Source organism: Fulmarus glacialis, unplaced genomic scaffold (genome assembly GCF_000690835.1).
Source record: "Fulmarus glacialis isolate BGI_N327 unplaced genomic scaffold, ASM69083v1 scaffold6060, whole genome shotgun sequence".
NCBI lineage: Eukaryota > Metazoa > Chordata > Aves > Procellariiformes > Procellariidae > Fulmarus > Fulmarus glacialis.
In genome coordinates, this window is record NW_009185710.1 from 22,187 (window position 1) to 33,838 (window position 11,652).

General features: G+C 51.8%; 1 protein-coding gene across 1 annotated transcript in view; it reads left to right on the forward strand.

The window, feature by feature from the left end:
* Positions 1-7,155: 7,155 nt before the first annotated feature.
* LOC104075058 (craniofacial development protein 1) overlaps positions 7,156-11,652 on the forward strand; it is a gene marked incomplete at its 5' end in the record, with an annotated part of 6,595 nt that continues 2,098 nt past the window's right edge. Inside the window, one exon of the mRNA XM_009575459.1 lies at positions 7,156-7,314. Coding sequence (XP_009573754.1) covers positions 7,156-7,314 — 159 coding nt within the window. The remainder of the gene's footprint in view (positions 7,315-11,652) is intronic.

An 11,652-nucleotide genomic window follows, 5' to 3' on the forward strand; every position in this document is an offset into this window, starting at 1 on the left:
TGACCTTGAGGAGCAGATGGCTCCACTCTTCCCTTCCTGCCGTGTGCCCATCTCCTTCTCCGCCAGCGTTTTCGTTCCTCTATCGAGGAAGACCGTCTGGAGAGGCTGGGAGTGAAGAGCAGAGCTGGCACACGGGCCACGAGCCAGGTCTCTGCATACATCCTCGTGCAATGTCTTTCACACACCCGTGCATGTTGTTGTTTGAAGGGAGGACAGCGGGGCAGCTGATCTGTGGTGTGCTGGGCAGGAATCTTCCACTTTATTAAAATGAAAGTATTTACTGGCTGCATCAGTTGCCCAGCTGTGGTTAGTTTGTATGAGAACCATTTCCTGCCGTTAAGGAAACTATTCAGCTTTACAGCAGTTCATGGCAGGAATAGATATTGCTATTTATGCTATTGCTATTATGCTATTTATTGCTATTTGTGCTCTTCTCTTTACTGAGTGGCAGAGTTTCTCACCTGCGTCCCTGCCATCGAAGCGCTCGGGGTGACAGGAACAGAGCTGCCGTCGCTGTGCTTCAAGTAAATATCGCAGGCTCCAGTGGGGAAGGGAGCTGGGCAGGAGAGGGGCTGCAGGAGAGCCAGGGCTTGGTGATGACCGTGGTACTTTCAGGGCTGCGTGGCCTAAGATACCAGCTTTCTGCACTCCATGACATCTACTTGCCGGCATCCTATTCTGACAGTGGGATCTGACATGCTGCTCTGCGTTGCAGGCAGCCAGAAGGGAAGCAGTCTGTCTTGTAGCTTATGTCTGAGGTGGGTTCTTCTTCTGCTTGAAGGTTTGCAAAGCCGTTCAGCCGTGCTGAAAGACCTGCGAGCGGATGCCTCCTGCTTGTCCTCTTGTGCCCGACACCGTAAGCGCCCTTGCCCATTGCAATGGTCTCATCATCTGACGCACAACAAAAACTATCCATCCTGGTTCTGAACCTTCCTTGAGAATGGATTTTTTAGGCTGTAGGTGTAACCTGCTTTTTTTAATGGTAAATAGTAAAGGTGATTTCTTTGATAATCTGTGTACAAAGGCTGGGGCAGGAGATACGGGTTCTCTCCTGGCCTCGCAAGATTTCTTTCTGAAGAAATCATGTCATTTCTGTGAGTCCAGATTTATTTCTGCAAAAAGAAAGGTTGCTCTGCAGTGCCTCATGGAGAGTCACCAGATGTTTTGGATGTACGCTGGAGGGTGATAGAGTGGCCAGCACCAGATTGTCTCTGCTCTGGGAGGTACAAAAGCCTGCGATGAGGCCAGAGAAGATGTCCCGCACTGTTGTCTTGTCTCCTCCACCACGTAGCTGCAGGGTGTGCAGGATGCCTTGGTAGAATCAGCATCATCTGAAAAAATGTGCTTCTTGGTCCAAGTCTTGCAGCAGCCACTTTGTCACAAGATCCTCGTTGACAAAACAGGTTATTAGCCACTCTGTTTAACAGGGGCTTGGGGGGCTGGATTTCATTAAGGGCAGAAAAACGAGCATCTCGCTCATGATTTGTGACTGTCCTCTTAAGTGCATTTGCTCACGCTATTTCCCCAAAATGTGACATAACAAGAAGGGGGGTGGGAGAGTGTTGGGGTGCTAGCTAAGCATCAGTAACATCCTATTTTGTGTTCAGCATTTGCTTCTTACGAATTGAGCCCTTCTTAAAAGTATTGATAGAAGACAGAAGTAGGACCTTCCTGCTACAGAAGTTGTTGTTATCCACAACAAGGAGGATGATACAAGGCGGATGGAGAAGCAGCGCAGGGTTTGTGGTCTGCACGCTCCCGTGGAGCCAGCAGAAGCAGAGCAGCAGAGAGTTTGTGATCCCCAAGGGTGGAGGTCAGGCTGCAGGCTGGAGGTGAGGATGCTGCTGGCTCCTTCATCAAGACGTGAGTAGGTGTCCTTTGGGCACCCTTCGTTCATTGGAGTTGGATGACGTGAACTGTCACAGCTCCTCCTGCAGTCTGACCGTGCTGGTCCCTGCCTGCTTCTGGCCATCGGCTGGATCTTGTTTGGCCAACTGGTGCTGGTTCAGCTGCTAAATTGTCGCTGTTGGTATTTCACAAAGACGGGAGGTACTTTCCACAGTGTTACTCTTCAACAGCTGTGGCATGGGTGTTGTAAATAGGAGAGGCTGATTTGCAAAGACATCCGAGATCCGCTGTGTCGAGGGAAACGTGAGGGCAAACAGGAGAAACAGTGCAGAAGGACCAGTGCAAAGCTCTGCAGTAATCATCTGCACCAGTCGAGGAAGGAAGTAACTGGCTTGGCAGCAACGAGCAGACAAAAATCTCAGTGAATCACAAGCTCAACATGAGTCAACGCTGTCACACGGTTGTGAAAAAGGCACACGTCATAGGAGGCCGTGTAAGGAGTTGCTTTCTTCACAAGGCATCTGAAGCATTCCTCCTGCTCCCGGTGCCGGTAAAGCTGCGGCTGGAGCCCTTTCTTTCCCGTTTTGGATGCTGCGTTTTGAGGAAGATGTGGGCCAATAGCAGAGAGTCCAGGGAGAGCGGTGAGGGTGGTCAGAGGGCTGGAAACCGTGAGGAATGACAAAAGCTTGAAAGGACCCGGGATTGTTTAGTCTAGGAAAGAACAAGCTGAGCAGGGGGGGATAAGAAAAGATTTCAAAGACATAAAAGGCTGCTGCAAAAAGTGAGGGAATGATCTGTTCTTAGTAGCTACTAGGAAGAAGATAAGAAGTCATAGGCTGAGCAAGGAAATTTAGTCATTGGGGAAAACTTACATAAGTGAAAGGCTGATGAAGTACCGAAACCTCTAGTGCGTGTGGGGTTGGTGTCAGGAGGCTTTCAGAGCACCCATCTCTGGGTGGGTGGGAGAGGACCTCATCTTGCTTTGGCTGGCGGGATGCATACAAGACCTTTGTAGCCCTGTTTTCCTATTGCTTGAGGATTATTTTATAAAGCTTGGGATGAAGTCTGCCTCTTTGGAGGCAGGCACGCATTTCCCAGATGCTGCCAACCTCCATGTTACAAGACAGCAGGGATTGCATGTGACAGTGACACTTTTTTATTGCTATAGCAGCAATTCTCCAAGGTCCTGGCTGGGCTGTAGGCTCGCACAGGAATGGGAGGAAGCCTTGTTGTTAAGGACAGGAATACAGAACATGTTCGCCTATGGTGGGACAGCAAGGGAGCCCTTGGCTTTCTGTTTGACCCTGTGTGTGACAGTGCTGGGTGATGCACAGGCACGGTCCTTGTCCTGAAGACACTAGATGGGTTCAGGGGAATCTCCCCGCCAAGGCAGAGCTCACCCGCAGGCTTATTTGCTGGTTCAAGGGCTGATTTGGGCCGTGCTTTTTAATCATGGAAAGTAAGAGCGTGTCTTCATGTCCTAAATAGGCGATTGTCCTGATTCTCATCCCCGGGATCCATTATGTCTTAGCAAATTACTTTCTCTCTTTTAAATGCCTTAGTGATTAAAGATGCCACAGCAGATACCCTTAATGAGTACAAAAAGGGTAATAATTCCTCTTGTTGGCACTGAATGCAATTAATCAGGCCCCTTTACTTGCTTTTTAAACAGATGAGGCATTTAAGGCCAAGCAAGTTTTTAATTGGACTTTAATGTCTCTCATTTACTTCATTTTGGCACAAGCATAGGAATTCCCACCCCCAGGTTTGCTGTTGGATTTATTCAGGGTGATGAAAGGCTCAGCGTGGAGTGAAGACTCAGCAGCAGACTCGAACATGTCCTTCAGCCCGTGCCTGGCTCCGTCTCGTTGCCCGACCCAGGCTTGGTCCTGCTGCAAGCAGCACAGAATTGTCCAGGCAGGAGCAGAGCCAGGTCACCCAGCCCAGGGCCTGCCTCCAGCACGGGGCTGACACCGGATATTAGCAGTATTTTTGGAGTAGTCATCTACACAAGGATGCAACATAGCCTGCCCTGTTTCATTAGGTTCCCTTGCCTTGAAGGGACCGTTGACTTGCAAGTGTCCTTGTGGCTATCTGGAAGGCCTTGATGGAGGTCCATGTTCATAACCTAGACTCTGTAGCTTCAAACATGGGATGAGTTGTATCTTTTAAGGGATATTGCTGAGAGCCATGGCCAAGAGGAGAGGCCTTGAGCACTGTTACAGATGGATGCGTGCACGTAGAGGTTGTCAATTTATGCCAGGAATTCCCATGGCAGAAAAGATGTGTGACGACTGACCTTCACCTAGCGTGCAGCCCCTGCTCCCTGCTGTGGAGCCAGCACCGCCTCTGCTTCCACCACTGGCCACGAACCATCTTGCCTTTGGTTCCCTTTGCTCGTGGATATCCTCCACTGTGGTTTGGGGACGGCAGTTGCCTGTCAGCATGTCCCAGTCTGTGTTTCGTGCGGGGACGTGTGCTGCAGCCCAGCCTGGTCGATTGGCCCCTGTCCCAAGTCAGCTCTTCCCCACCGGCAGCTGACAGCCCGAGGTTCAGCCGAAAAGACATCAGTCTCGGCGTGTGCGAGCCTGCCGCTGAGCCTGCTTGTAGCTCTGTGGGGCAGGCGTACCTCTAACACCCAGGAGAGATCCTGAAACGGCTTCAAGTGGGTTTTCCAGGCGCGTGCAGTGTCTTTCGCAGTCCGCTGTGCAGTGGCTGTAGGCTCCCACCCACGGAAGGGTTGACGGATGCAGGTGAGCTGTGAGTGCCCTTGGACAGGTGAGGTGGCTCTTACGCCATCAGGATTCTTTGCCCCGAAAACCATTTAGGAGACGTGCAGGGACAAGGGACAACACCCTCCATTTCTGCATCCCTGCTTCTCCCACTTCAAAGGTAGGCAGAATTGTAAGCACAAGTGAGTCTGGAAAGTTAAGTGTATTCAGAGAAATGTGTTATTGAATACCTTGTGTTAATTTAAACACCTTCTGCCTGCCAGGCTGGGGGGAGAGGAGCGTTGCCAGCTGGATCTAGATCTGTCTCAGAGCATCCTTACTTTAAGTCCCGTGCTAAAACCCAAGGGCTCCCAGTGCAACATAAGGAACTGCCGTGCATGAACACCAGGCTCTGTCGTCCAGGCGGCTGCTCAGCAAGGAATACCAGAGGGGATGCTTGCCCAATATTTTGTTTGGTTTTGCCTTCCTACTTGTCATATCTCCTCTCCTCCCACTCCCTTGCAACTGGAACGCGCAACTGATACTGGGTTTGGTGGTTGTGCAAGGCTCGCATGTAGTCTTGGGTAGCTGGATGTGGGAACCAAATCTCTCCGTTTTTATCTCGTGCTGAGAACATCTTTGCACATTTTGCCCCCTTGCACCACTTTCCTGCTACCTGCAGATAAGGATACTCGGAGCCATCATGTCTTGAAAAATAAGGGAAAATCGGCGGCTGAGCGAGGATCACGGTTTTACTGCTTGATTGTGATGTGAGGGCTGTAGACATCTTGATGAGAGGTTCAGGGATAAAGGTGAATAAAAGAGCATCCAGCTTGCTCTGTGTCCCCGCAGAGTGAAAAGTGTGGGCTGTTGGCACGTTCTCCAGCAGTGGGCAGGGACTGAAAGAAATAAGAGGGCCAGGTCCTAGGATATTTCTGCTCCACTGGCTGGACAGTATGAGGAGGGGCAGGCAGCTTTGTCCTGTGGCTGTGCAGCCTGCCAAGTTGCCTTTAATCCAGGGTTTGTAGCCCAAATATATCTATGTCAGGAAGCTGCAACCCCAAGTGACCATGGCCAGCCATTCTTGCATTGAGAGTCTTCTGGCTGAGGCTTACAAAGATGTCATTTTCTTTGATTTAATTCCATATAAACTGCCGAATTATTTTCCTTTAGAGGCTTGCAAATTATGGAAGCATAAACCACGCTAATGATCCAATAAGGACAGCTTTGGATGCGTTCCCAAGAACGGCTACCCCTGGGCAGGATGTGCTTGGAGAGAATTGATGGAGAGCAGTCTGCCACGCTCACCTGGCTGCCTTCCTGGGGCCCCCCCTCCCCAAATTCCTCCATCTCTCAGGAACGAGAATCATTTCCTTTCCGGCTTCTTGCAGAGGCAAGGGCCCAGCAGACCTGAAGTTATCTCTGGAATGTGTGTAAACACCGAGTTCAATGGGATGCTGTTTGCCCCCCTGTCCTGGGGGGGTTGAAGAAGGGTTAATAGGAGTTTGTTTTACGGGTTCCTAGCCCTGAGAATTGTCTTCCTCCGAGGGCGACCCGGCTGACCCGAGTCCCTGTGTGTGCATTTCCCAGCATAAAGGGGAGATTCGGGGGCCCTGCCACGCGGGTGGAATTTCGGTCCTCTAAGAACAAGGAGATGAAAGACCAAGGTGGTCTTCCTGCTAAACAGGGACCTCGGAGGTGGTGTAGGATCGCAGTGCACGTGCACTGGGACTCAACGTGTTGCGTGACAGTGTAACTAACAGGATTTAGGCAATCCTTGGACAGAAACAGATTTGCAACCAGGAGAAGGGTGGGGGTTACACACGGTTCTGACGCCCCCATCTTCAAAGACTGTTGAAATGTAAGCAGGGGGACAAAACCTTAGAAGTGACGTATGGGCTGGGACAAAATGCATTTCAGTAAGAGGCATAAAGAGCTCCATCTGTTTGTCAAAAAAAAAATTCAGAGGTAAGTTCATTATGGTGTACGAGTACGTTACGAATGAGATCCGCCTGGGCACCTTTAAAGTATTCTTAGATTTAGAATAAGCAGCAGCAACCAGAACCTAAAGCTAGACAAAATCGAGTTGAAAACAGGCGTGTTGATACCAACGAAATGGTTAATTCCTAGATGTGTTGTCAGCGCTGGTGACGCACTGAGGCTGGATCCCTTCCAGAAAACAACACTTTAAACCGAAGACAAAGAACTGGGCTTAGCACAGAGGTGATCAGTGGAATGGCTTGGCCTGGTATATACAAGAGGTCAAACTAGATGATTTAATGATCTCTTTTGGCCTGAAAGCTTTCTGTTCTCTTAAGAAGATAAATGAAAAAGCCCTTTCACAAAAAGCGAGCACTTGAGATATGTGTGTAATGAACTCTGCTGCTTCCAGGGGAACAGCGGAGCAGGATCTGCAGGAAGCGTGACCTTGCTGCCTGCAGGCTGCCTGAAGTTGGTGGCCATCTGTTTAGTGGCGGTGGCTCACCACCATCAAGGCCACCACGCTCACGCGTGACGTTTCTCAGGTCCGTTTTTAATTGCTAACTGACGCTGTCTCCCTGCATTTAAGTAACATTTGCTCCCTTATCTCCGTCAGGGTGAAGAGGCCAAGCGGTATGAGCAGCCTCCTGGGGAAGATTGGCTCCAAAAAGCAGAAGATGAGCACACTGGAGAAATCTAAACTGGACTGGGAGAACTTCAAGGAGGAGGAGGGGATTGTGGAGGAGCTGGCGATCCATAACCGAGGGAAAGACGGGTAAGACGGACTTTACCTAGTAGCAGTCCAGCATTTTCCACCACTTCCTATACATGTAGGAACCCCATCGCTTGCTACAGAGAGTTCAGCAAAGCCATGGGATTTCTTAATGATTTATCCTAGGGATATATAAAGCCAGTAGCTGCTCTAGGTATCACACGGAGACAGGTAAGTCTGCAGGCACCTATCGCTCCCTGTTAACAATCTCGTGAGTTCTTCAAGCCCAGCTAAAGTAGAGTCTGGCTGTGCTTTATCTTCTCTCTTACTAGTGGCACAGATGCAGCGTGAACCGGTCTAATGCAGCACTCCCATGAGGAAACACAGTTGCCTTTGTCCTGTTTTCTTTTTTTTTTCTTTTTTCAAAAAAGTCTCAAATTGGGAGGTATGTTTTTTGTTCCGCTCTTCAAATGACATGTTCCAGCTGTGTCTGTCCTCCCTCCTCCTGCGTAAAGATGTATGCAAACCCAGAACAGCTGGCAAGGTGCGTTAAAGATATGGCAGCACTGGGCGTTGATTGTGTGCATCAAGCAATGTTCACTCCAATGAAGTTAATGGAAGTGTCGTAAAAGTAAATGGCGATGCTGTAAATAAAACAGAAAGTTAATAACATGCACTGCAGGGAAGGATAATAAGATCAGAAGCGGCGTTTCCACTACAAGTGCTTTGCTAAGCTCTGGGAAAACGTAACCGGCTTACTGGACAGCTCGTAAAACGTATTTTTATTGTAAGCTGTTCTTTTACTCTGCAGGAAAAACTCAGAGCTTCTGCATTCCAACAGATTGGATTTTATATTTCAAATAGATATTTTATAACTGCTGGGTTTTTTCAGTTTGGTCTTGCACCCTTCCACAGCACCCCTTCTCTGTCAGACCTGCCCTGATCTGTTTCTGGACACTTGCCCTTGAACAAGTAGAGCAATTCAGTAGGAGTGCTGGAGGGGGGCAGGTATTCCTCCAAGATCCCTGAAATCCAAGGAGATGAGCAATTTACATCACATATAGGTGTGGCAGAGCACGCGTGCACCAGATCATCGCCAATGCTGTCTGCGGCGTGGCAAAGCTACGGTCAGAGCCCCGAACGCAAGGCTCTCCATTGAAACGGCCCATGCCAGGAGCCTGGAGGCAGAGCCAGGCCGTGTACCAGGCTCATTCTGAGATGAGGGAAGAAGAGGAAGGTGAGCTTCTCCTATGAAGCTCCATCAGGAGCTGCAGGCTGCTTTGAGAGAACCCAGCTCCAGGGACGGATCCTGTTTCTGTCTGTGGCATCTGGCTGGTTTGTCCTGATGGGATGTGGAGTGAGAATTCGCCCTGTGCATACGTCTGAGTGGCTGCCAAGTGTGGTAACGGCTTTGGGCTTTCACTGCTCCGGACTGGGCTGATGGTGGTAGTATCACCATTAAAAGCCAGACCATCTGCTGCCGATTGCTGGCACACACTGTTTCTTTCCATAGTCGGTGGAATCAACCTGAATCGGGGTCCATCATTCTCAGCTGGACTGTACACACCCCAAAGAGGCACGCTGCCCTGCATGAGGGTTTTGTGGCATCTCTTGCTTGTTCAAACGTAGTACGTCAACCTCTCTTGGCCAGTGCTGTTTCCTTTCCCACCCCATACGAGCAGGACAGCTCACTCTTCCCACCTGGCAAACCTTTCCGGAGATGCTAACGTCCTTCAGTCCTTGAAGGCTGAAGAAGGGATCAGCACATTGAAAAGATGAGCAAAGCAGAGCAGCAATTTTAAGAGCATCTGTAAGCTTGGTCAGCTTTGGGTTTTGCTGCCCCTCACATCCCAGGCTAGAAAATCCACTGGGCTATTGGCAAGTGATTTTTGTCATTAAAAAACAAGAAACATGATGCCGTGATAACTTTAAACACTCCTTACAAATCTGTTTGTGCTGGTCAGGCATGTAATGTGAGGGGATCAACCAAATATCTGCTCACCGTGAGTTACATCCACCTTCAAGGTGAAGGAAGGGAGAAGGGAGGAGCACCGATGGACACGCAGCCCACTGCATTTCTGCTTACAGGCCACCTGTAAACACCCGTGATGTGAAGCGTGCTGCACCGTTACAGAGCAGCCAGCCTGCTCGGGCAGCAGATCACGCAGACACGGCTGCCGACAGCTTCAGGTCGTTTTGCAGGAGCCTGTTGTCCCTTCCGCAGCCGCCTCTTCTCCTTTAATAATGCAGGCTCTGCTCACCCGTCAGTGGGCAATCATTTACACATCTCTAATAAAAATCGTAAGGAGCGGTTGTTAACTCTTCAACCCAGGCAAGAGGGAGCGGGGTGCTGCCTTTATCCCTGGTGCCAATGTGCATTAGAAACCTCTGGTCCCTGTGTGTCCTGCTTTGTAATTAAAAAAATCTGCTTGACGAGGAGAACAACAACTTGCTCCTGGAAGCATCTACCTGACGCCACGCCTGCCTGCGCACTACAGAGATGGTCCATGTGTGTCTTGAGGAAGGCGGGAGGCATTTCTTTTTGCTCAGAAGGGAAGGCTGTATTTCTCTTTTTTGCAGTAACCTTGCAGAAGTCGCTGTTCACAGCCTGGACCTCCCCGGCCCTTCTCCGGCAGCAACATGTGCTCGGCCAGCACACTGGTGGCCGGCTGAGCAACGGGGCTGTGGCATCTTTCTGCTGCTGACGCCAGTTATCAGCTAGCTGCAGCGTGGCCCCAGGATTCCCGAGGCAGAGGGGACGCATGCTGCGCTGTGGCTGCATCCACCCTTGCCTCTGATTTTCCGCCCCTCGTATCACCAGCCCCAGATGGTGATTTGCATTTCCCCAGCAGCAGGAACCGGGCTTGTGCAGTCTGGTTGTGTCAGATCCTGAGGGCCTGTCCTGGATTTGACAGAAGGGGCTGAAGTAAGGAGCGGAGGCAGCTATCCCCTTTGCTGTCGATCTCTCTGATGTGCTTTATAAATGGAAATGTGTAGCGGACTCTTAATTGGGCCACCTTTGTAGGGCAGGCCCAGTGGGGGAGCAGCCCTGCTCTGGGTGCACTGGGTGACTGATGGTGACTGGCAGGGGACAGGCAGCACCAAGGAAACCCTCCCCAGAGCAGTTTGCAGCTGCCCTCGTTAGCAAAGACAGCCTCTTCTCCCAACAAATTTACCTTCCTCTGCTGTGGATCACAGCTGCCCTGTTTCCACACAGGCTGATAATTTACGGGGAAACTATTGATTCAGGTAGCAAAGGTTATTTAGGCAAGCCCAGGATGGGTGTTTGTGCCGCGCTCGTGCACTTTGCACTGCCGTTTGGCAGCGCCTTGCTGCAGGCTGGGAACCGGAGACGGAACTGCGGCTCAGGCGCAGGGTTTGGGGTGCGGTGGGGCAGGAGGGCTTGCACCGACCCTGCAGACCTGCTGCTTCCCTGCTTGTGTCCATCAGCAACCCCAGCCTCTGTGTGCATGCAGTACCAGCCGGCCGGGCTTGGTACCCGGCCGGCTGTCCGGTGGGGCAGGAGGGCTTCCCCCGACCCTGTAGACCTGCTGCTTCCCTGCTTGTGTCCATCAGCAACCCCAGCCTCTGTGTGCATGCAGTACAAGCCGGCCGGGCTTGTTCCCAGGCTGCCTGCCCCATAAACCCCGGTGTATGCACAGGTAGTGCCTTGCGGGGTCTGCTCTGGCCCCTGCAGTGCTTTTCTGTGGCCGGCCAAGGACAACGACACGGGGTAACGTCGCAGTTCCTCCTCCACGCAGAGCTGCTGGCCGCGGCCGTGAGACCGCATTCCTGGTTCATGATCCGTATCGATCCCCCAGGAGCCAGTCCCTGCCCGCTGGGGAGGCACGGCAGCCACGGAGGAGGAGGAGGAGGAAGGCAATGACCCCTTGCTGGGGTTGGGAGAGGGGAGCGGCAGAGGGGCCGAAGGAGCTTCAAATTCGGTAGCTTGGGCTGTTACTGCCCAAGCAGTCGGGGTGTTCCCAGGTTAACAGCGGTAAACCCTGTCCCTCGCCTTCCTGGCTGTGGTTGCGGTTGGTGTTTAGCAGCGGAGGGGGAGGAAAACCACACACCCAGCAATACGACACGCTGTAATACACAACGTGACCCCCCCGACTTCCTTCCTCTCCGAGCCCGGCCCCAGGAGCTGGTCGCCTCCCTGCTTGCGGGGATGAAGGGAAGCGACACTCCCCTGCCCGTCTTTCCTGAGCCGGCATGGGGAGGGGGCCTCGGTGCACGGCCCTCCTCTGACCGCGAGGGGCAGGGGGCCAGAAAAATACCTCCTCGCGGGCAGCACATCGTCTGCGTTACGCCACGCTGGGTCCCTGCCCCTCGCAGCCGGCGGAGATGAGCTGACCCAGTTGTGGCAGAGCGAGACGGGCTCGGGCTTCGATGGGGATG